This window comes from Oncorhynchus gorbuscha, linkage group LG12 (genome assembly GCF_021184085.1).
Source record: "Oncorhynchus gorbuscha isolate QuinsamMale2020 ecotype Even-year linkage group LG12, OgorEven_v1.0, whole genome shotgun sequence".
NCBI lineage: Eukaryota > Metazoa > Chordata > Actinopteri > Salmoniformes > Salmonidae > Oncorhynchus > Oncorhynchus gorbuscha.
Genome location: NC_060184.1, coordinates 41,902,423 through 41,928,524, shown reverse-complemented (window position 1 = coordinate 41,928,524; position 26,102 = coordinate 41,902,423). Strand labels below are relative to the sequence as shown.

Genomic DNA, 26,102 nt, shown 5'->3' with positions numbered 1-26,102 from the left:
AAGGCTCCTGAAGTTGATGTAGCTGGCAGGACAAGTTGCAAACACTAGTGATTTGTTGAATGAGGTTGCACAGAAGTGTGTGTGTGTGTTCCTCACCGGCGTGCAGTACTCCACCATGGGGTAGTTGAGCTTGTGGCCCTTTGCGGTTCGTCCAGAGAAGAAGCAGCTCTGACACACGTCATAGTTAAAGTGCTTCAGACTGCGATACCTAGGGAAAAACAAGATAATAAGAGTAATGATTCTGTCAAACAGATTCCTCCATTTCCCAATCTTGTTCTTGCATATGCTATCGCAATTCCAGGGCCTCCTGTCATCACGTTCTTTCTCCAATCCCTCTGCTAAGATCGAAATGAAGCACCTGCAGCTCTATCCCAAAACACCTTTTCATTGTACTAAAATCAGAATATATAAGACATTCGTACAACAACTGTATATTAAGATGAACCGAATTCATGCGCAACATCAGAAGTCTTCCATCCCTCTGCTTCTAATATATAATAATAATAATATAATAATATAAAATAATATATGCCATTTAGCAGACTTTGTAATAGTCCCTCCCTCCCGACAGACAACCAAGGGAATGTGTTGTGTCAAATGTCTTCTAGTGTTTCACTCAGACATTCTCTAGCTGGTGTAACTACTTAGTGAGTAACCAGAAATACACAACACTGGACACTAGATTCTGGCTAGCATGGTGTTGTATCTTATTCTGCTCCCATTCTGTGACTGATGTCATATCCCCTCGCCATCAAAGGCAGAACAGGAGAGTTAAGTGAATAGTTGTAAAAGAGGATGACAGCAAACAATAGTGTTTAGCCTGTGGACATCTTTGAACTCAGCTCATCACAGGGAGGTCTTTGGAATCAGAAGAGTGTGATTATGTTAAACTACTGACATATCAGCCGGGGGTGTTGGTTCATTTGTGTGAAAGAGACCTTTAGGAGTCTTTTGAGACCCCCAGTATGTATCACAGGGGTGGTCTGTTATGCACTGTTTGTGGATGTCTGCGTCTGTGTGTGTGTACGTGCGTGTCCAAGCGCGTGTGATTATAGATGTCCTCCTCCAGTTGGTATTTAGTCAGAAGTTTATGATCTGCGGACATTTAGATAAATGCCTGCCCTCCAGAGCAGGCCTGCCCTTTCTGCCTTTCTGCTCTACTCTACTAGAGCAGGGAGACCAGCATGCATGAACACACTGTGTGTGTGTGTGTGTGTGTGTGTGTGTGTGTGTGTGTGTGTGTGTGTGTGTGTGTGTGTGTGTGTGTGTGTGTGTGTGTGTGTGTGTGTGTGTGTGTGTGTGTGTGTGTGTGTGTGTGTGTGTGTGTGTGTGTGTGTGTGTGTAGGGGGGGGACAAAAATAGATAAGATCTTCCTACTGTGGAAAGGAAAATATCTGTCTATTAATTTAAAAATCACCCTGATTAACTCTTTAGTCTTATCCCAGTTGAACTATTTGCTTATGGCCTGGCGACATTTTTTAATTTAATGAGCACATTTTTTCCCCATTCAATTTGGAATGGCAAGCCAGACAAAATTAAGTGTGCCTATTTATATAATGACCTTAAATCTGAACTGGTTTTCTGAAAGATTAGTATGTCTCAAAATGCCTTAAAATATCCCAGATTGACTGACCTTCATGCCTTAAAGCAATGATGGACTGTTATTTCTCTGTGCTTATTTGAGCTGTTCTTGCCATAATATGGACATAGTCTTTACCAAATAGACCTAACTAGTATACCAACCCTACCTTGTCCATGTGTGATATTTCATAGTTTTGATGTCTTCGCTATTATTCTACAATGTAAGAAAAAATAATTTAAAAATAAAGAAAAACCCTTGAATGAATAGGTGTGTCCAAATGTTTGACTGGTACTGTATGGCAAAACAAACAAAATATAAATGTGTATGTTTAAGTTGGAAGTAGAGGCCTAAGTGTTGTTGTCCATTTGTTTACTCCAATTAGGGATTCATGTCAGGGTTACGGGAAAATAATAAAGGAAATATATTTTTTAAAGATATATAATTTATATATATACTGTGAGGAAATATTTCCCCCAACATTATATATATATTTCCCAAAAATATATGGGGGATTGGATATTACGCAGACAATTAAATTGATGGAAACCACTCTATCTGCAACCAATCTATCTGCAATTTTAAAGCTGATCTACTGCCCCCCCAATAGAAAAAAAGAAAAGGAACTAACATCAGTTAGTTGCTGTGTGTGTGCACATTTGTGCCTATATGCGTTTTTGTGTATTTTTACCTGAACCCTACAATGGGACACTCTTTACAGATGTTACACTTGGCCTGGTGCTTGGCAGTCTCAGCAGCCGCCACTCTATGTAGCACAGGAAGCCACACCACAGACTGGGGCTCCAGTCTCATCCAATCAACAAACTGCCTGGGCTGCAGCTCCACCTTATTGGTCACCTGGACAGTAAGAGGAGAGAGGAATTGGAGATTTCAAGTCAAAATTAATTCAACAACTAGGTTGAATCCAAAATGTCACTCTATTCCCTATATACAGTGGGGCAAAAAAGTATTTAGTCAGCCACCAATTGTGCAAGTTCCCCCACTTAAAAAGATGAGAGAGGCCTTTAATTTTCATCATAGGTACACTTCAACTATGACAGACAAAATGAGAATAAAATTCAAAAAATAACATTGTTTTTTAATGAATTTATTTGCAAATTATGGTGGAAAATAAGAATTTGGTCACCTACCAACAAGCAAGATGTCTGGCTCTTACAGACCTGTAACTTCTTCTTTAACTTCTTGGATATAGGGGGCGATATTTTCATTTTTGGATGAAAAACGTTTCCGTTTTAAACAAGATATTTTGTCACGAAAAGATGCTCGACTATGCATATAATTGACAGCTTTGGAAAGAAAACACTCTGATGTTTACAAAACTGCAAAGCTATTGTCTGTGAGTGCCACAGAACTGATGTTACAGAAAAACCCGGATAAAAATCCAATTAGGAAGTGCCGCATTTTTTGAAACCGCCTCATGCCAATGACTCCTTATATGGCTGTGAATGGGCCATGAATGAGCTTTTAGGATTTCTGTCGCTTCCCCAAGGTGTTGACAGCATTGTGACGTATTTGTAGACATATCATTGGAAGATTGACCATAAGAGACTACATCTACCAGGTGGTAACTTGGTGTCCTCCGTCGCAATTATTGCGTAATCTCCAGCTGCAGTATTTTTACGTTTGCTTCTGATGAGAAGCCAACTGCCACCACTGATATATTATCGAATAGCTATGTGAAAAACACCTTGAGGTTTGATTCTAAACAACGTTTGCCATGTTTCTGTCGATATTATGGAGCTAATTTGGAAAAAGGTTTGGCGTTGTAAGTGACTGCATTTCCGTCTTTTTCTTAGCCAAACGTGATGAACAAAACGGAGCTATTTCATCTCCACAAATAATATTTTTGGATTTTTTTTTACATTTGCTATCTAACTAAGAGTCTCGTCCTTGAAAACATCCGAAGCTCTTCAAATGTAAATGATTTTATTTGAATGCTTTTCTTGTTTTTGTGAAAATGTTCCCTGCTGAATGCTAGGCTTAATGCTATGCTAGGCTATCAATACTCTTACACAAATGCTTGTGTAGCTTTGGTTGAAAAGCATATTTTGAAAATCTGAGATGACAGTGATGTTAACAAAAGGCTAAGCTTGTGTTTGAATATATTTATTTTATTTCATTTGCGATTTTCATGAATAGGAAAAGTCACGTTATGGTAATGAGCTTGAGGCTATGATTACGCTCCCGGATACGGGATTGCTCGTCGCTAGAGGTTAAGAGGCTCCTCTGTCCTCCACTCATTACCTGTATTAATGGCACCTGTTTGAATTTGTTATCAGTATAAAAGACACCTGTCCACAACCTCAAACAGTCACACTCCAAACTCCACTATAGCCAAGACCAAAGAGCTGTCAAGGGACACCAGAAACAAAATTGTAGACCTGCACCAGGCTGGGAAGACTGAATCTGCAATAGGTAAGCAGCTTGGTGTGAAGAAATCAACTATGGGAGCAATTATTAGGAAATGGAAGACATACAAGACCACTAATAATCTCCTTCGATCTGGGGCTCCACGCAAGATCTCACCCTGTGGGGTCAAAATGATCACAAGCAAAAATCCCAGAACCACACGGGGGGACCTAGTGACCTGCAGAGAGCTGGGACCAAAGTAAAAAGCCTACCATCAGTAACACACTACACCGCCAGGGACTCAAATCCTGCAGTGCCAGACGTGTCCCCCTGCTTAAGCAAGTACATGCCCAGGCCCGTCTGAAGTTTTATAGAGAGCAGATTCGGAGAATGTCATATGGTCAGATGAAACCAAAATATAACTTTTTGATATAAACTCGTCGTGTTTGGAGGACAAATAATGCTGAGTTGCATCCAAAGAACACCATACCTACTGTGAAGCATGGGGGTGGACACATCATGCTTTGGGGCTGTGCAAAGGGACCAGGACGACTGATTAGTGTAAAGGAAAGCATGAATCACATCGTAAAAATCCTACAATGTGATTTTCTGGATTTTTTTTCTCATTTTGTCTGTCATAATTTTTAAGTGGGAGAACTTGCACAATTGGTGGCTGACTAAATACATTTTTGCCCCACTGTATAGTGCACTACTTTTGACCAGGACCCATAACATTGCACTATACTGGGAACAGGGTGACATTTCAGGCACATCCCTAGTGTCAGACCTATATTCCTTACCATTTACAGAGGTATTAAATCCTTTTACACCTCGAGATCGCTGTTGTCCAAAATACAGCAAACACACCTGACCTTTCAGTTGCCACGGCTACCCACAAGGTCAGTGAGTAAACACAGAGGGAAGAGAGAGACTATACAGACATGCCTGGTGCCACAAAAATATTACGCATTTTGCGCAGCGAGAGTTGAGTGAGTACGAAGGGGGTCCACATCCTGGAGTCCACATCAAACGTACAAAACATGACAAAGTACAGAACAAGAGTTATAAATTGGAAAGACACCAAGAGACAACAAAAACACAAATGTTTTTTATCTGTTTTTTTAAGTTGAACTCGCTTTTTGCTTGAGGAACCACGACATGGCTCTATACATTTGAAGTCGGAAGTTTACATACACTTAAGTTGGAATCATTAAAACTTGTTTTCAACCACTCTACAAATTTCTTGTTCACAAACTATAGTTTAGGCAAGTTGGTTAGGACATCTACTTCATGCATGACACAAGTAATTTTTCCAACAATTGTTTACAGAAAGATTAGTTCACATAATTCACTGTATCACAATTCCAGTGGGTCAGAAATGTACATACACTAAGTTGACTGTGCCTTGGAAAATTCCAGAAAATGATGTCATGGCTTTAGAAGCTTCTGATAGGCTAATTGACATAATTTGAGTCAATTGGATGTTTACCTGTGGATGTATTTCAAGGCCTACCTTCAAACTCAGTGCATCTTTGCTTGACATCATGGGAAAATTAAAAGAAATCAGCCAAGGCATCAGAAAAGAAATTGTAGACATTCAAAAGTCTGGTTCATCCTTGGGAGCAATTTCCAAATGCCTGAAGGTACCACGTTCATCTATACAAACAATAGTACGCAAGTATAAACACCATGGGACCACACAGCTGTCACACCTCTCAGGAAGGAGACGCGTTCTGTCTCCTAGAGATGAACGTATTTTGGTTCGAAAAGTAAAAATCAATCCCACAACAACAGCAAAGGACCTTGTGAAGATGTTGGAGGAGACAGGTACAAAAGTATCTATATCCACAATAAAACGAGTCCTATATCAACATAACCTAAAATGCCGCTCAGCAAGGAAGAAGCCACTGGTCCGAAACCACCATAAAATAGCCAGACTACGGTTTGCAACTGCACATGGGGACAAATATCATACTTTTTGGAGAAATAACCTCTGTTCTGATGAAACAAAAATAGAACTGTTTGGCTATAATGACCATCATTATGTTTGGAGGAAAAAGGGGGTTGCTTGCAAGCCAAAGAACACCATCCCAACCATGAAGCACAGAGGTGGCAGCATCATGTTGTGGGGGTGCTTTGCTGCAGGAGGGACTGGTGCACTTCACAAAATGGAAGGCATCATGAGGATGGAAAATGATGTGGCTATATTGGTCGCAAACGGGTCTTCCAAATGGACAATGACCCCATGCAAACTTCCAAAGTTGTGGTAAAATAGCTTAAGGACAACAAAGTCAAGGTACTGGAGTGGCCATGCGAAAGCCCTGACCTCATTTGCAAAGAACATTTGTGAGCAGAACTGAAAAAGTGTGTGCGAGAAAGGAGAACTACAAACCTGACTCAGTTACTCCACCTCTGACAAGAAAAATGGGCCAAAATTCACCCAACTTATTGTGGGAAGCTCGTGAAAGGCTTCCCAAAATGTTTGACCCAAGTTAAACAATTTAAAGGCAATGCTACCAAATACTAATTGAGTGTATGTAAAATTCTGACCCACTGGGAATGTGATTAAATGAATAAAAACTGAAATAAATAATTATTATTCTGACATTTCACATTCTCAAAATAAAGTGGTGATCCTAACTGACTTATTAAGACAGGGAATTTTTACTACGATTAAATGTCAGAAATAGTGAAAAACTGAGTTTAAATGTATTTGGCTAAGGTTTATGTAAACTTACGACTTAAACTGTATACAGGTAAGAGACTAGCTACAGTTTCAGATATTTTCTAATTTTGGCAGAAAGTTGCTTATATATTCCAAGTTAAATCATACTGTTAGCTAGCTGTCATTAGATGACTGGGTCGCTAACTACCATTGTTATCTCAGAATGCCATTTCATGTTGCTAGTTCTAGCCTTAACTAGCTAAATAGCGAACATAGAAACTATATGCTTAACTTTAGCTAGCTATGACAATCCATTTGTATTGCTAGTACTCTATGGTTTGGGATTATGGTTAATTGTCTAGCTAGTTAGCTAGCTCCAGGTATAAACAAAAGACACCAAGATAAAGCTGACTATTATCTAGCTAGCTGACATTAGAATGCTGGCTCGCTAGCTAACATTACGTTTATTATCTGTGTGTAGTAATGTTATGTCAAATGCCATTTCACGTTGCTATTATAGCCTATTGTTAGCTTGCTAACTTTCTAACTTTGAACCTATTTGGTTAACTCCTAGCTAGCTATGACAATTGGTTTGTATTGCTAGTACTGGGATTATGGACTGGGATTATGGTTCATTGTCTAAACTAAAGACTCCACTTCGCCAGATGTGTTATCATTTTAACTTCCAGTTTCCAAGATTATGTTTCTGTTTGCAGTGCTGCTGCTCTGCACATTTGTTAGCTAAATGAATTTGTTAGGTAAGTTACATTTACCTGATAGTGACGCATTAAAAAATGATATTACGTTTTACATTACATTTTCTTTTCATTAACTTATATTATTGTTCTTTTGTTGTTTGCAGGTGCACTATCTTTCTGACCCAATGCAGCCAGGTCCCATCTACTTTTTCACTCTTCAAAATGTGGCTTGTTCTGTGTCTGCTGTGCAGGAATACCACAACTGACTTGCCTAGTTAAATAAAGGTCTAAATCATATAAAATACGCATCAGCAACCACCATTAACGAAGTCACTGAAACCCACTTCTTCGGGATAGGGGGCAGTATTTTCACGTCCGGATGAAAATTATTCCCAAAAGTAAACTGCCTGTTACTCAGGCCCCGAAGCTAGGATATGCATATGCATAGTGGTTCTGGATAGAAAACACTCTAAAGTTTCTAAAACTGTTCAAATAAAATCTGTGAGTATAACAGAACTGATTTGGCAGGGAAACCCCGAGCACAATCCATCCAGGGAAATTTTGTTTTTAAGTCATTGTGTTTTCCAATGCTTTTATATGGGAATCCTGATTTACTAGTGCTCAGATTGCAGTTCCTATGGCTTCCACTAGATGTGAACAGTCTTCAGAAATTGGTCGATGTTTTTCTTTTGAGAAATGAAGAAGTAATGCTGTTTTTTGTACGTGTCACTCCGAAGGTCTCTAGTATTTTAATGCGCGTGTACAGGAGCACACTCCGTTTATCCCGTCTTAAATTTGTTTGATTATTTACATTTTAGGATACCTGAGCTTGGATTTGGAACGTTGTTTGAAATGTTTGGACCAGGTTTTCAGGTAATTTATTAGATACTTTGTAGTCATGTTGGAACCGGTGTATTTCTGAATCAAACACGCTAAATAAATTGTCATTTTGGGGATACAAAGAAGGAATTTATCGAACAAAACTACAATTCATTTAGTCAATGAGTCATTTGAGATTCCAAAAAGATGAAGATCTTCAAAGGTAAGGCATTTATTATATGGCTATTTCTGACTTTTGTGTCGCATCTGCCTGGTTGAAAAATGATTGTCATGTGTTTGTTCGAGGGGGCTGTCCTCAGATAATTGTATGGTTTGCTTTCGCCGTAAAGCATTTTAAAAATCTGATAGAGTGGCTGGATTAACAAGAAGTTAAGCTTTATTTTGATGTATTACACTTATATTTTCGTGAATGTTGAATATTTATATTTCTGTAGTTTAAATTTGGCGCTCTGCAATGTCACTGGATGTTGTCAAATCAATCCCGCTAACGGGATTCGAGCGGGATTTGCATTTAAGGGATCCCTTAAGCTGCGGCTGGCAAGGAAGAGAGCATCACGTCTTCATTGTAATCAGAGGGCTAAGAGTTGAGGAAAGATGACTGCATCACTTCTTTTTATACGAAACATTAATGTGTTGACATATCCAAGACAAACTGCCTATAGCTCAGGCCCTGAAGCAAGGATATGCATATTATTGGTACCATTTGAATGGAAACACTGAAGTTTGTGGAAATGCGAAAGGAATGTAGGAGAAAATAACACAATAGATCTGGTAAAAGATAATACAAAGAAAAAAACATCTGGTCTGTTGTATTTTTTTGTACCATCATCTTTGAAATACAAGACAAAGGCCATAATTTATTTTTCCAGCCCAGGTGTAATTTAGCTAATTTTGGCCACTAGATTGCAGCAGTGTATGTGCAAAGTTATAGACCGTTCCAAGGAGCCATTGCATTTCTGTTAAAAATGTTGTATCTCGACTGCCCAAATATGCATAATTTGTTTATTAATGAGTTCTCATGTTCAAAATGGTGCACTCTCCTCAAACAATAGCATGGTATTATTTCAATGTAATAGCAACTGTAAATTGGACAGTTCAAATCAAATCAAAGTTAATTTGTCACGTGCGCTGAATAGAACAGGTGTAGACATTACAGTGAAATGCTTACTTACAGGCTCTAACCAATAGTGCAAAAAAGGTATTAGGTGAACAATAGGTAAGTAAAGAAATAAAACAACAGTAAAAAGACAGTGAAAAATAACAGTAGCAAGGCAATAAACAGTATCGAGGCTATAAAAGTAGCGAGGCTACATACAGACATGGCTTAGTCAGGCTGATTGAGGTAGAATGTTATTGTAGATATGGTTAAATTGACTACGCATATATGATGACCAGAGAGTAGCGGTAGCGTAAAAGAGGGGTTGGCGGGTGGTGGGTGGCGGGACACAATGCAGATAGCCACGTTAGCCAATGTGCGGGAGCACTGGTTGGTTGGGCCAATTGAGGTAGTATGTATATGAATGTATAGTTAAGGTGACTGTGCATATATGATAAACAGAGAGCAGCAGCAGCGTAAAAGAGGGGATGGGTGGAGGGGGGCACACAATGCAAATAGTCTGGGTAGTCATTTGATTACCTGTGTAGGAGTCTTATGTCTTGGGGGTAAAAACTGTTGAGAAGCATTTTTTGTCCTAGACTTGGCACTCCAAAACCGCTTGCCATGCGATAGTAGAGAGAACAGTCTATGACTGGGGTGGCGGGGGTCTTTGACAATATTTAGGGCCTTCCTCTGACACCACCTGGTGTAGAGGCTCTGGATGGCAGGCAGCTTAGCCCCAGTGATGTAATGGGCCGTACGCACTACCCTCTGTAGTGCCTTGTGGACGGAGGCTGAGCAAATGCCGTACCAGGCAGTGATGCAACAAGTCAGGATGCTCTCGATGTTGCAGCTGTAGAACCTTTTGAGAATCTCAGGACCCATGCCAAAACTTTTTAGTTTCCTGAAGGGGAATAGGCTGTGTCGTAACCTCTTCACGACTGTCTTGGTGTGTTTGGACCATTCTAGTTTGTTGTTGATGTGGAATCCAAGGAACTTGAAACGCTCAACCTGCTCCACTACAGCCCTGTCGATCAGAATGGGGGCATGTTCGGTCTTCCTTTTCCTGTAGTCCACAATAATCTCCTAAATCTTGGTTACGTTGAGGGATAGGTTGTTATTCTGGCACCTCCAGGCCAGGTCTCTGACCTCCCCCTATAGGCTGTCTCGTCGTTGTCGGTGATCAGGCCTACCACATTTGTGTCGTCTGCAAACTTAATGATGGTTTTGGAGTCTTGCCTGGCCATGCAGTCGTGGGTAAATAGGGAATACAGGAGGGGACTAAGCATGCACCCCTGGGGAGCTCCAGTGTTGAGGATCAGCGTGGTAGATGTGTTGCTACCTCCTCTCACCACCTGGGGTTGGCCCGACAGGAAGTCCAGGATCCAGTTGCAGAGGGAGGTGTTTAGTCCCAGGATCCTTATTTTAGTGATGAGCTTTGAGGGTACGTACTATGGTGTTGAATGCTGAGCTTTAGTCAATGAATAGCATTCTCACATAAGTGCTCTTTTTGTGCAGGTGGGAAAGGGCAGTGTGGAATGCAACAGAGATGGCATCATCTGTGGATCTGTTTGGACGGTATGCAAATTGCAGTGGGTCTAGGGCTTCTGCTTGAAACATGTTGGTATTACAGACTTAATCAGGGACATGGTGAAAATGTCAGTGAAGACACCTGCCAGTTGGTCAGCACATGGCCGGAGCACACGTCCTGGTAATCCGTCTGGCTCCGCAGTCTTGTGTATGTTGACCTGTTGAAAGATCTTACTCACATCGGCTACTGAGAGCGTGATCACACAGTCATCCGGAACAGCTGATGCTCTCATGCATGCCTCTGTGTTGCTTGCCTCGAAGCGAGCATAGAAGTGATTTAGCTCGTCAAGTAGGCTCGCGTCACTGGGCAGCTCGCGGCTGTGCTTCCCTTTTGTTGTCTGTAACAGTTTGCAAGTCCTGCCACATAAGACTAGCTTTAGAGCCGGTGTAGTATGATTCAATCATAGCACTGTATTTACGCTGTACCTGTTTTATGGTTTGTTGCAGGGCATAGCAGGATTTCTTGTAAGCTTCCAGGTTAGAGTCCTGCACCTTGAAAGTGGCAGCTCTACCCTTTAGCTCAGTGCAAATGTTGCCTGTTATCCATGGCTTCTGCTTGGGGTATGTACGTACAGTCACTGTGGGGACAACGTCCTCAATGCACTTATTGATAAAGCCAGTGACTGATGTGATTTACTCCTCAATGCCATTGGAAGAATCTCGGAATATGTTCCAGTCTGTATAGCTGAAAACTCTTGTTGTGTGGCCTGCAATTTATCATAATATACTCTACTTCAGACGAGCAAAATCTAGAGACTTCCTTAGATTTCTTGCACCAGCTGTTGTTTACAAACATGCCCTTACCCCCCCCCACATCTGACTGGGGTGTGCTGTTCTATCTCTGTGGTGCAGCGTATGTCCCGCTAGCTGAATATCCATGTCGTCATTCAGCCACGATTCCGTGAAACATAGGATATTACAGTTTTTGATGTCCCATTAGTAGGATATTCATGAACATAACTCGTATAATTTATTGTCCAATGATTGCACGTTGGCGAGTAGTATTGACAGTAATGGCAGCTTTCCCACTCGCCTTCTGCGGGTTCTCTCGAGGCATCCGGCTCTCTGTCCTCTGTACCTGCGTCGCTTCCTCTTGCAAATAACAGTGATGTCGACCCCGTCGGGTGTTTGGAGAATGTCCTGTGCGTCGTGCTTGTTGTAGATAAAATCTTTGTCTAATCCGAGGTAAGTGACCGCTGTCCTGATACCCAGAAGCTCTTTTTTTACGGAAACATCATGTACAAAATAAGTTTCAAATATTGCCAAAAAAACACATAACAACACAATTGGTTGGGCACCCGTAAAACTGTTGCGATTGCTTCCGGCACCATTTTGCAGCAGTTAGATTAACAAGAATTTAAGCTTTCTGCCAATATCAGATATGTCTATATCCTGGGAAATGTCCTTGTTACTTACAATCTCATGCTAATCGCATTAGCCTATGTTAGCTCAACCGTACCATGGACAGGACACCAATCCCGAAGAAGCTTCTTTGGGACAGGGGGGCAGTATTGAGTAGCTTGGATGAATAAGGTGTCCAGAGTAAACTGCCGGCTACTCAGACCCAGTTGCTAATATATGCAAATTATTAGTAGATTTGGATAGGAAACACTCTGTAGTTTCTACAACTGTTTGAATGACGTCTGTGAGTATAACATAACTCATATGGCAGGCAAGAACCTGAGAAAAATCCAACCAGGAAGTGGGAAATCTGAGGTTTGTAGTTTTTCAAATGATTGCCTATCGAATATACAGTGTCTATGGGGTCATATTGCACTTCCCAAGACTTCCACTAGATGTCAACAGTCTTTAGAACCTTGTTTGATGCTTCTACTGTGAGGTAGGGGGGAATGAGAGCTGAATGAGACAGAGGTCTGGCAGAGTGGCATGAGCTGATCACATGCGCTCACGTGAGAGTTAGCTGCATTCCATCGCATTTCTACAGACAAAGGAATTTTCTGGTTGAAACATTATTGAACATTTATGATAAAAACATCCTAAAAACTGATTCTATACTTCGTTTGACATGTTTCTACGAACTGTTATATGACTTTTCGTCTGAACTTTCACCTGGACTTGCTCACTCGTCGTGGGTTTGGATTGTGTACTAAACGCTCGAACAAAACGGAGGTATTTGGACATAAATGAGGGACTTTATCGAACAAATCAAACATTTATTGTGGAACTGGGATTCCTGGGAGTGCATTCTGTTGAAGATCATCAAAGGTAAGTGAATATTTATAATGCTATTTCTGACTAAAGTGTTTTTGAAATCTAACTCAGCGGTTGAGAAGTGGATCTAAAATTCCATGCATAACAGTTGTATCTTTTATCAATGTTTATTATGAGTATTTCTGTAAATTGATGTGGCTCTCTGCAAAATCACCGGATGTTTTGGAACTACTGAACCTAACACGCCAATGTAAACAGATTTTTGGATATAAATATGATATTTTTCGAACAAAACATACATGTATTGTGTAATATGAAGTACTTTGAGTGTCATCTGATGAAGATCAAAAAAGGTTAGTAATTTATTTGTACTTTTTGTGACTCCTCTCTTTGGCTGGAAAAATGGCTGTGTTTTTCTGTGACTAGGTACTGACCTAACATAATTGTTTGGTGTGCTTTCGTCGTAAAGCCTTTTTGAAATCGGACACTGTGGCTGGATTTACAGTTTATCTTTAAAAATTGTGTAAATGCTTGTATGTTTGTGGAATTTTAATAATGGGATTTAATGTTGTTTTGAATTTGGCGCCCTGCAATTTCACTGGCTGTTGGCGAGGTGGGACGCTACCGTCCCACATATCCCAGAAAGGTTAACCCTAGCAAGGCTATCGGCCCAGACGGGAACATTAGCTGCGTCCTCAGATCATGAACAGACCAGCTGGCTGGTGTGTTTCTGGACATATTCTCTTTACTGTCCCTAGTAAAGGATCATATCACCTCCACCTTACCTGTCACCCTAGACCCACTTCGATTTGCTTACCAACACAATAGGTCCACTGACATTGCAATCGCCATAACAGTGCACACTACCCTATCCCATCTCGACAAGAGGACTACCTATGTATGTAAGAATGCTGTTCATTGACTATAGCTCAGCATTGAACACTAAAGTTTTTAAGTTCGTCGCCGTACACATCAGGGACAAACTGAAATGGTCTACCTATGCGGACATTGTGGTGAAGAAGGTGCAACAGCGCCTCAGGAGGCAGAATAAATTTGGTTTCTCACCTAAAACCCTCACAAACCTTTACAGATGCACAATTGAGAGCATCCTGTCGGGCTGTATCCTGTATCACCGTCTGGTATGGCATCTGCACCACCCACAACCACAAGGCTCTCCAGAGGGTGGTGTGGTCTGCACAATGCATCAACGGCGGCAAACTTCCTGCCCTCCAGAACACCTACAGCACCCGATGTCACAGGAAGGCCAAAGACCCGAGCCACTGCCTGTTTCCCCCGCTACCATCCAGAAGGTGAGGTCAGTACAGGTGCATCAAAGCTGGGACCGAGAGACTGAAAAAAAGCTTCAATCTCAAGGCCATCAGACTGTTAATCATCCATCACTAACACCGAGAGTCTGCTGCCTACATACAGACTTGAAATCATTGCCCATTTAATAAAGGTATCACTAGTCACTTTAATAATGCCACATTAATAATGTTTACATCAACTCAAATTTATTTATATAGCCCTTCGTACATCAGCTGATATCTCAAAGTGCTGTACAGAAACCCAGCATAAAACCCCAAACAGCAAGCAATGCAGGTGTAGAAGCACGGTGGCTAGGAAAAACTAGGAAGAAACCTAGAGAGGAACCAGGCTATGTGGGGTGGCCAGCCTCTTCTGGCTGTGCCGGGTGGAGATTATAACAGAACATGGCCAAGATGTTCAAATGTTCATAAATGACCAGCATGGTCGAATAATAATAAGGCAGAACAGTTGAAACTGGAGCAGTAGCACGGCCAGGTGGACTGGGGACAGCAAGGAGTCATCATGTCAGGTAGTCCTGGGGCATGGTCCAAGGGCTCAGGTCCTCCGAGAAAGAGAAAAAAAGAGAAAATTAGAGAAATCATATGTGGGGTGCCCAGTCCTCTTCTGGCTGTGCCGGGTGGAGATTATAACAGAACATGGCCAAGATGTTCAAATGTTCATAAATGACCAGCATGGTCGAATAATAATAAGGCAGAACAGTTGAAACTGGAGCAGCAGCACAACCAGGTGGACTGGGGACAGCAAGGAGTCATCATGTCAGGTAGTCCTGGGGCATGGTCCTAGGGCTCAGGTCCTCCGAGAGAGAGAAAGAAAGAGAGAAGGAGAGAATTAGAGAACGCACACTTAGATTCACCGAATAGGACAGGAGAAGTACTCCAGATATAACAAACTGACCCTAGCCCCCCGACACATAAACTACTGCAGCATAAATACTGGAGGCTGAGACAGGAGGGGTCAGGAGACACTGTGGCCCCATCCGAGGACACCCCCAGACAGGGCCAAACAGGAAGGTTATAACCCCACCCACTTTGCCAAAGCACAGCCCCCACACCACTATCTTGTATTACTCATCTCATATACATACAATGTATTTTATACCATCTATTGCATCTTGCCTATGCCTCTCTGTCATTGCTCAACCATATCTTTATATGTATATTTTCTTATTCCATTCCTTTACTTAGATTTGTGGGTATTAGGTAGTTGTTTGGAATTGTTAGATTACATGTTAGTAGTGGTGGGCCGTCAGGGCCAGCAAGTCCTTCTCTGCTGGCCTAAACATCATCAGAATATATCTTTTTTTGTAAATATATTTTCCCACAAATATGTATTAAATTATTCCCCACAGTAAGAGTTATACTCTTCATTTCATAGCTTTCCTCTTGGTTGCACTGCTTCCAGCCCAAGGTTGAGATTTGGAGGGCTGGTCTTTATGTTAGATCTTTTATCCAATCATATTCAGCCATCATGTGTTGCCAGGGGTCTAAAATCTGCCCTCAGGCCTTCAGATTCAACAGTGCGGGCGCTTAGGGCAAGGTGAGACATCTACGTCTCACTTAGCCAACAGGAAATGCAAATGCGCAACGCCAAATGCTAATAGCTCTCGTTAAAACTCAAACGTTCATTAAAACACACATGCAGGGTACTGAATTAAAGCTACACTCGTTGTGAATCTAGCCAACAAGTCAGATTTTTAAAATGCTTTTCGGCGAAAGCATGAGAAGCTATTATCTGATAGCATGCAACACCCCGAAATACCTGAAGGGGACGTAAACAAAATAATTAGCATAGCCGGCGCTACACAAAACGCAGAAGTAAAATATAAAACATTCATTACCTTTGACGAGCTTCTTTGTTGGCACTCCTATATGTCCCATAAACATCACAATTGGGTCTTTTTTCTGATTAAATCATGTCCATGTATACCCAAAATGTCCATTTATGAAGCCCGTCTGATCCAGGATAAAACTGCTTTACAAAACGCAACGTCATTTTTTTTAATTAACAAAGTTGCCTATAAACTTTGACAAAACACTTCAAACTACTTTTGTAATCCAACTTTAGGTATTAGTAAACGTTAATAATCAATCAAATTGATCACGGGGCGATGTGTAGTCAATAGCTCCACGTCTTGAAATTATGGTCGATATTCTCTCTTCCAAAACATCCTGTCGTGTACCGGATGACATGAAGTGCCTCTTCTTCATTTGACCAAGGATCAACTTCAAGCCAATTGCCAAGACTGGCGACATCATGTGGAAGCTGTAGGACTTGTAAACTGGGAGCTATCTATTTTCCCTTGCCATAGACAATAGAGCCAACTGGCGGATTGATATTTTTCTTTTTTTTGGGTGAACAGTTTTCCTTGGGCTTTTGCATGCTCCACATGTTCTGTTATAGTCACAGACATGATTTAACTAGTTTTATAAACTTCAGAGTGTTTTCTATCCACACATACTAATCATATACTAATCATATGCATGTACTATATTCCTGGCATGAGTAGCAGGACGTTGAAATTCTGCGCCATTTTTAACAAAACGTTGAAAAAAAAGTCCCGAGCCCTAAGAGGTTTTAAAGTGAATGGAAATGAAAATTTAGTGTCAACAATCAGCTTTAGAGTTGGCTATTGTACACCTGCTGGCAGGCTCCAGTGTTACACAGGAGCCATCTAGCAGGCGTAGTGCGTGCACGTCTTTTGATTGGATTACCAATATTGAGAGGCAGGTCCTATATGGGCAGGTATATGCAAACCTCAGAACTAGGAAACTGAATTTGATCAACTAACTAAGCTGTTTTTCTTAACCCACAATGGCGGAAGGAGGAGAAGATATCGATTTGGTCGAGGATATAATTATAACGCCATAAGACAAACTTTTCAAGAAAAGTTAGACATTGTCAGGAGAGGTCGCCCGATGCCGACGCTACAGAGCCTGTCACAGGCGGGAAAGGGGTTCGTTCGCCACTTTCAAAGTTCCAACTACGAGCGCTATCAATGGCTCACAGGCTCCGAGAAGCACTGCAAACTGTACTGCTGGGAATGCCTATTATTTGCAAGTGATAACTTTGGTGTTTGGAGCCACACTGGCTTTGCAAACGTTGTCTAACCAAGGCAGCAATGAGACACGGCTGGGCACTTACAAGCAAAGGTGCTTTTGAAAACTTTTGGGGACACCCGAGTGGATCTATAGCTCAACGAACAAGCGCGCAGGGCAATGGGAGCTGCACAATGAAAAGGTATTGTACTCTTCCCCTGCAATTCTATGAATAAAAATATAAATTTCAAGATGACGCAATGCCTGGTTTTATACTGCATTTCTGTCTAAATGTATAGTGTCTAGAGCCATGGCATCATGATGATGGTAATAAGAGGTGGATTAATTCGGGTGGGACTGTGTAGGATCTCACTGAAGGCCCAGCCCCCAGGCCCACGGCACGCCACTGCATGTTAGATATTGCTGCACTGTCAGAACTAGAACCACAAGCATTTCACTACACTCTAAATAACATCTGCTAACCATGTGTAACCATGCTAACCATCTGCTAACCAATAAAACGTAATTTGATTTGAAATAAACATCACTTTCTTTTATAGTTTTTAGTAGCGCCATGCTGCAGTTGTTGCCAGCTTAAACTAGCTAGCTGGGAGGGCTCTTCTGGACGACTGACTGAACCAGATCCATTCGTCTCTACTTGACTCTCAGCTGTGCAACATAAGTCATCAATTTCGGCACCAGGTGTGTCCATACAGCGTCTCCCAAGAGGGAACTCTCGGGACGCGTGGAAGAAATTGTCCGCAGGTCACAAGATACTCACCCACAAAGTGAGAATCACCATGGTTTTGGTCAATGAGCTGAAAGTTCAAAACCTTTTCCTGTGTGTGTGATCTCTGTTTTTTTACAGTGACCTCTAGCTGAGTGCCTCTGTTGGGGCTAAATGTCAGATATATGTGATTCAGCTCTGAGATCACACACAGACAGAAAGACATGGAGAACCTGTTCTGGAGTTGCAAGGCATTGAGCCAGAAAGCAGACACCACCGACCCTTCCCTAAATTTTCCTCCCAGTTTTCTCGTTCTCTCGTCTGTTTCCCCCTCCCTCCCTCATCCCTGAGTCCCTCCTGTCATCCAAGGGGCAGAGTTACGGCACTTACAGATCAATTACCCGAAGGAAGTAGGGAAGGAGGGATGGCGAAAGAGGAAAATGGGAGGTCAAGGTCCGTAGAACAGGCCGTATTTATGGGCCCCCACCTCTTCATTACAGCCCCATTCAAATGGATTGGGTGACTGCACTGTGGCGGCTCTTCGCTGACTGGCTGATACAGGGAGGTCACATAGACAGAGAGCGAGACAGAGAGAGAGAGAGAGAGAGGCTACTGGGCAGAGAGGCCAGAGCCATCAGTCACTCTCACCATGAACTTTAATGCATTATGAATTGTACCGTGAATATCACACCGTCTCGTTGTAATGGTGGTGGTGCGAAGGATGGTGTGCATGCATGTGTGTTCAAGATGTTCAAGATGTTTATTTGTCATATACAAAGGGAAAGGGTGATACCTAGTCAGTTGTACAACTGAATGCATTCAACTGAAATGTGTCTTCCTCATTTAACCCAACCCTTCTGAAAGTATTTAGACCCCTTCCCTTTGTTATGTTACAGCCTTATTCTAAAATTCATTAAATTGTGTTTTCCCCCATCAATCTATACACAATATCCCATAATGACAAAGCAAAAACAGTTTTTTAAAAACTTCTGCATATATATAAAAATAAAAAACAGAAATACCTTATTTACATAAGTATTCAGACCCCTTTTCTATGAGACTTGAAATTGAGCTCAGGTGCATCCTGTTTCCATTGATCATCCTTGATGTTTTTACAACTTGATTGGAGTCCGTCTGTGGTAAATTAAATTAATTGGACATTATCTGTCAATGTAAGGTCCCACAGTTGACAGTGCATGTCAGAGCAAAAACCAAGCCATGAGGTCAAAGGAATTGTCTGTAGAGCTCCGAGACAGGATTGTGTCGAGGCATAGATCTGGGGAAGGGTATCAAAACATTTCTGCATGATTGAAGGTCCCCAAGAACACAGTGGCCTCCATCATTCATGAATGGAAGAAGTTTGGGACCACCAAGGCTCTTCCAAGAGCTGTCCACCTGGCCAAACTGAGCAATCGGGGGAGAAGGACCTTGGTCAGAGAGATCCAGAGTTCGTCTGTAGAGATGGGAGAACCTTCCAGAAGGGCAAACATCTCTGCAGCACTCCACCAATCAGGCCTTTATGGTAGTGTGGCCAGAGGGAAGCCACTACTCAGTAAAAGGAAATATGACAGCCCGCTTGGACTTTGCCAAAAGGCACCTAAAGGACTCTCAGACATTGAAAAACATGATTCTCTGGTCTGATTAAACCAAGATTGAACGTTTGGGCCTGAATGCCAAGCGTCACTCCTGGAGGAAATCTGGCACCTCCCTATGGTGAAGCATGGTAGTGGCAGCATGATGCTGTGGGGATGTTTTTCAGCGGCAGGGAATGGAAGAATAGTCAGGATTGAGGGAAAGATGATTGGAGCGAACTACAGAGAGAGCCTTGATGAAAACCTGCTCCAGAGCTCTCAGGACCTCAGACTGGGGCGAAGGTTCAACAGGACAACAATCCTAACCACACAGCCAAGGCAACGCAGGATTGGCTTCAGGATAAGTCTCTGAATGTCCTTGAGTGGCCGAGCCCAGACTTGATCCCCATCAAACATCTCTGGAGAGACCTGAAAATAGCTTTGCAGCGACACTCCCCATTGAACCTGACAGAGCTTGAGAGGATCTGCAGAGAAGAATGGGAGAATCTCCCCAAGCTTGTAGCGTCATACCCAAGAATACTTGAGGCATGTAATCACTGGCAAAGTTGTAATGTAATCACTGGCAAAATGTATAGATTTGCAAAAATGTCTAAACCAGTTTTTGCTTTGTCATTATGTAGTATGATGAGGGGAAAAAAATAATTTAATCAAAATTCAGAATAAGGCCATAACCTAACAAATTGTGAAAAAAGTCAAGGTGTCTGAAAAATTTCTGAATGCACTGTACACATGATATTCATGGAGTACACAGTGCAAGGAAATGCTTGGCAGGCTCACCACTCAACAATGCAACAACAATAGGAAAGTAAATATGTGAATAAAAAAGTCATAACAATAAAAGCTTAATTAAGACAAATATAGTGTAAGGGGAAAGGGGACAAGGGTGTAATGGGGGGATAGAATGGAAAGAGATTGTAGGTAGATAAGGAATGAGAGGAGGGGGACTGTTGAGGCGATAGGAGAACATACAGACAGTAAAGACATCTCCAGATCCGTAGCGGCTCCTGTTACACTGTATGACATTCCCAATGTCAGCCGCGCTCCATTACCCCCACTATTTTGGGAGCCCGAGCAGCGAAATCTGGGATATTTATTGCTTACTAATTTAATTCTGCCAAAGAGTTTATGACTGACGAAACATGAGTCATGGGAAAAGAGAAAAAATGAAAATGTGAACCCAAGGGATGGAAAAGTCATTAAACAGGAGTGGTGGCCAGACATAAACACAGGGAAAGTGCTTGGGTGGCCGCAGTAAAACATTAGAGGACAGGCCAACCACGTGAACGTTTATATTTGTACTTTCATGAGCAATGTGTTTGTGTTCTGAGTGCCTGTGCGCATGCATGCTTGTGTGCGTGTGTGTGTGCACATGCAGGTGTGTGTACGCATTTACATACATGTTGGAAGCAGCTCCGGACACTGGGTTCGATGTTGCTCCCTCCAAACGCGGAGACCTCTCCTAGTTGCCGTGGTATCTGGATAGCGTCATGGAGCAACAAACCCAGCTGTCTCTGGTCACACTTATCCCCTGACGATGCCACCTGACTGAACAGGTCTGGAAGAAAGAAAGAAAGAAAGAAAGAAAGTGTTTGATCTAGGAGACTACACAAATACAGTTTCTCATCCAAGAGTCCACTGTCACTTTTTATCAGCATGTTGTGTGAGTCAGTGTGTTGTGTGAGTGTGTGTATTAATAGCTTCATGTGGGTAGTCATCACTAAGAGCTCCGGAAGGAGGAGGTATAGTAGAAGAGTCCTGGTGAGATGAGCAACACTGTCAGAAGTGTTTCTCTCGGTCTTTCTCTCGCTCTCTCCCTCTGTCTCCCCTTGCTCTCTTCCTTTCCCTTCCTCCCGCTGTCTCTATCACAGGAGAGCAATCAATTTCCCAACAACCCCTGCCCTGAGCGGAGAGGAAGGGGCATCTGCCCGTTGTTAAAAGGGATGACAGAGTTCTAGACGTACACACCTAACGTTTTTTTCTTCTTTAAGTTGTAAAACAAAACAAAACCAAATTGAAAGCAAGAGCTCAGTTGATTCTTGTCAGAACTCTGTCTGCATTGTTACTCATACATAGGACAAACAAGGAGAGAGAAAGAAAGAGAGAGACAGTGAGAGAGAGAGAGATGAGGGATGAAGGGAGAGTGAGATGAAGAGCGAGAGATGGAGAGCTACTGAGAAGAGAAGAAAATACAGGGATGCAGTAGACAGCGAGAACGTTGGAGAGAGAAATACAGTAGAGACGATAGATAAAAGGCGATAGAGAGTAGGATGGAGAGATGTGGCTCTTCTATCTATCTGTTCTGCCTGGCCATGTATTTGATCTCTGTGTGAGACCCTGCCTTGATGTAAACTCTCATTATGTGGAATGTGGAATGTCGCTTCTACCATACCGTGTGTGTATGTCTGCATGTGCACAAACCCAGTCTTGATGTCAGCTTGCATTAGGTTAAGTAATTATGGCTCTTCTTCGTTAGTGCACGGCCTGAGCCGAACATACTTATTCATGAGCAGCCATGTGTTTGAGATATACATAAGCCTTCATAGCCACTACGTAGGACATCATTGTGAACGACCTCAAAATCACATGAGCCCCAGGCTTACTTAATATTTCCACTCTGAAGGACAAAACGAGGACACAAAAACGGGTGAACAACAGAGCACACTCCCCCAGTGCACCGGCCATATCCCTAATCCCCCTGCAATAAAAAAATAATACTAGTGGGAGGTCTCTCATCTAATTAGACGGGCCATTCACTGGCATCCTCTGCCACGGGTCCAGCCGTTCGTCACCCTGGGTAACTGAGCTGGGATTACAGCCTGGCAGAGGGCATTATGGGATACACTGGCACGGAGAACACTGCAATGCTCACCACAGGGCTGTTCTCAATTCACCTCAGTGCGTGTGTGTCAAAGTGAGTGATAAAGTTGACTTCACTTTGTGTGTGTTTGAGTGTTTCTGGGTGTGTTATGTGTGTGAAAGAGGTTTTGTGTGATGGTTGGTACTTACATTTGTATTTCTCCTCCAGATGGCCTTTGGAGAGCGAGAGCAATCCTATCTTCATGGACAGGACACGAATCTTCCCACTGCGTCCACTACAGAGTGAGGGAACACACATACACAAGAAGTAAAATAAAATAAATACAAATTCTACAAGGGGCGTGTGTGTGTTTAATACATGAAAATAATGTGTGTGTCGACGTACGTGTCATAGACATTTAGCAGCCAGTTGAGACACATGTCGACACAAAGCGGAACATTGACGAGGTCCTTGTGCTGCTGCTCCAGCCCGTCGTAAATGGATGTCAGACAGTTGATCACATCAGGCACTGTCAGCAGCTGGGCATTCTGGGTAAGCTTGTGTTGTTCAAAGGTGCTCTGGGCCACCTTCAGGTCCAACAGGTCCACTGGATGGAGGGAGGGATTTCCCAAAGTTGTTTACTAAGACCACTCAATTACAACTAAAGGGCATTAGAAAATGGTGAAGAACAGTGGGAACTGCCACTGCAAATTACAGATGGCTGGAATGTCACAACAAGGCCGTAGACAGGATATGAGGTGGCTGTAGACATTGGTGTGATACCAGGGTGGCAGGCCAACCAATTTATGTTACAGCTTCTGCAGCCTACGGCTCAGAGTTAATCTAATTAGCCATTTAACCTTTTACGACTAGGGGGCAGTATTTACATTTTTGGATAAAATAACGTTCCCGCTTTAAGATATTGTCTGTGAGTGCAACATAACTGATGTTACAGGCGAAACCCAGATAAAAATCCAACCAGGAAGTGCCGCATTTTTTGAAACCGCTTCATGCCAATGACTCCTTATATGGCTGTGAATGGGCTACGAATGAGCTTACACTTTCTACGTATTCCCCAAGGTGTCTACAGCATTGTGATGTCTTCTTTTTGTGAAGAATAGCCGTAAGGGACAACCTTGAGCAAGTGGTCACATGATGGCTCCCGCAGAAAATCTTGCGTAAAGTACTGAGGTAGCCATTTTTCCAATCGCTTCTTATGAGAAACCAATTGTCCCGACGGATATATTATCGAATAGATATGTGAAAAACACCTTGAGGATTGATTCTAAACAACGTTTGCCATGTTTCTGTCGATATTATGGAGCTAATTTGGAAAAAAGTTTGGTGTTGTAGTGACCGCATTTTCCGGTTGATTTCTCAGCGGAAAATTGCTGTCTGAGTGTGTGGGAGACAAATACACATGTCTCACAGTGGGGGTCCATGGAGGAAAAACAAAACACCTGCTATCGGGAAGGGGTTTGAGGAAGATATACCAACTCGTTCCCTCTCTCTCTCATCCCCTCTCTCTTACTCTCCTTCCCTTCTTTTCTCACTCACTGTATGTTTCAGAGCTCAAATTAAGCCAGAGTAATAACTAATAAATACATATCCTGTGTCTATGCTTCAGGCTTCTACTTGTAATCTAATGGGTGAAATTGAATCGGAACGCCTCTGGTCCAAATCAATCAGTTGTACTAGGAGATCTCATCTCATCATCACAAGCAAATAGAGGCAAAGTATTAGAATGCAATATGAGATGAACCCAAAGCGCCTCAATCATCTAAAATCATTAACACACACACTGCTCCATGCATAGAACAACAAGACGCTGAACACACACCCAAACTCTGTCACCTACTCTCAGCACGACAAGCACCTACCCATCCTCACCCACCCACAGCACGACAGAAAGCAGACAGCGAAATAGGAAAGTAAAGCCGTGAAGTTTGGGGTATTAGTTGGAGCGCTCTGAATAACATAAACACCTGGGTAATTATGGTAGAGAGCCTGGCTCAGTCCCATCAGCAAGGTACAGACAGTACCCAGAGGAACAGGTGATCATATCTCTGCACTGACACACACCAACAGGGAACAACTAACACAATGATAGCTATAGCCAGCTGGTTATTGTAGAAGACAATATGATCCCTTCTAGAATGAAACAAACAAGGGCACAGGTGGATTCTCAGCTAAACAAAATGATGTACACACACACACAGGCACACATAAACTCAATCACATACCTACGCACACACCTGCAAAGTGGGATGGACATACTTCAAAATTAGCCCCTCCATGTCAGACTAGAGCCAAACGGTTTGGCAGTAGATCAGGTCATTAAGGCATCTGATGCCTTGCACCTGGACTATGATGTGAGGAGGGAGAAGATTCTGATGGCACAGGAATCTCTACAGCCTGAGGACATTTAGCTGAGGTGTGTGTAAGTGTATAGAAAAGGACACTTACAGCATAGTGCTTTCTGTAGCCTGCGGATTTTCATGGCTGTTCTGTAAGCGGAAAATCTCACGTTGTTTAGGTCGGCTAAAAAAGAGAGAGAGAGAAAGATAGAAAGAGAGAAACCAGAGGGAGGAAATACATCATCAGAATGTATAATAGCGATCTGACACATGGGCATAAAATAACTGGAAAGGCGGGGAGACATGAAATAATTATGTCAAACTGAAAACCTGTTGAAAAAATGTGCTGTAGTGTAATTTATATGTGGTCACACAGGGATGGCTGGAAATTAATGGTAATTTAGTTAGTGAGTCCTCTCTTGGAGGAGTGGAGTCCTATTTGTAGAGTGTTGGCCCTCAGGAAATGTTCCCACAGCTTATTACTGATCCACCTGCTCATTAAAGAACAGTCACACTCGCCACCGCAATGGCATGACTACATGTATTTGGATGTTACAGTCAGTGTGAGTGGGAGAATGTGAGTGTGTGTGCATGTGTGTATGTGTGAGAGAGAGGGCGAGTGAGAGAGGGAGAAAGAAAAGGTGTGAGAGAGAGAACTTTGGAGCTACTCCATGGTGTAAAATGTGTGTGAGGTGAAAGTGAATTTTTGGTGATTATTTATATATTCATTTATTTCACCTTTATTTAACCAGGTAGGCCAGTTGAGAACAAGTTCTCATTTACAACTGCGACCTGGCCAAGATAAAGCAAAGCAGTGCGACAAAAACAACGACACAGAGTTACACATGGGATAAACAGATATAGTCAATAACACAATAGAAAAAGCTATGTACAGTGTGTGCAAATGTAGTAAGGTTAGGGAGGTAAGGCAACAAAATAGGCCATAGAGGTGAAATAATTACTATTTAGCATTAACACTGGAGTGAAAGATGCGCAGATGATGATGTGCAAGTAGAGATACTGGGGTGCAAAAGAGCAAAAAAATAAACATGAGCATGAGGTTGTTGGGTGTGCTACTTACAGATGGGCTGTGTACAGGTACAGTGATAGGTAAGCTGCTCTGACAGCTGATGCTTAAAGTTAGTGAGGAATATCTAAGTCTCCAGATTCAGGGATTTTTTGCAATTCATTCCAATCATTGGCAACAGAGAACTGGAAGGAAAGGTGGCCAAAGGAGGTGTTGGCTTAGGGGGTG

At 42.3% G+C, this 26,102-nt stretch overlaps 1 protein-coding gene across 1 annotated transcript in view; it reads right to left on the bottom strand.

Annotated features, from left to right (window-relative positions):
• The window catches only part of LOC123991024 (utrophin-like), a 172,398-nt gene that overhangs the window by 35,805 nt on the left and 110,491 nt on the right, over positions 1 to 26,102 (bottom strand). Inside the window, 6 exon segments of the mRNA XM_046292145.1 lie at positions 97 to 208; positions 2,271 to 2,437; positions 21,091 to 21,248; positions 22,700 to 22,785; positions 22,896 to 23,097; positions 24,957 to 25,031. Coding sequence (XP_046148101.1) covers positions 97 to 208; positions 2,271 to 2,437; positions 21,091 to 21,248; positions 22,700 to 22,785; positions 22,896 to 23,097; positions 24,957 to 25,031 — 800 coding nt within the window.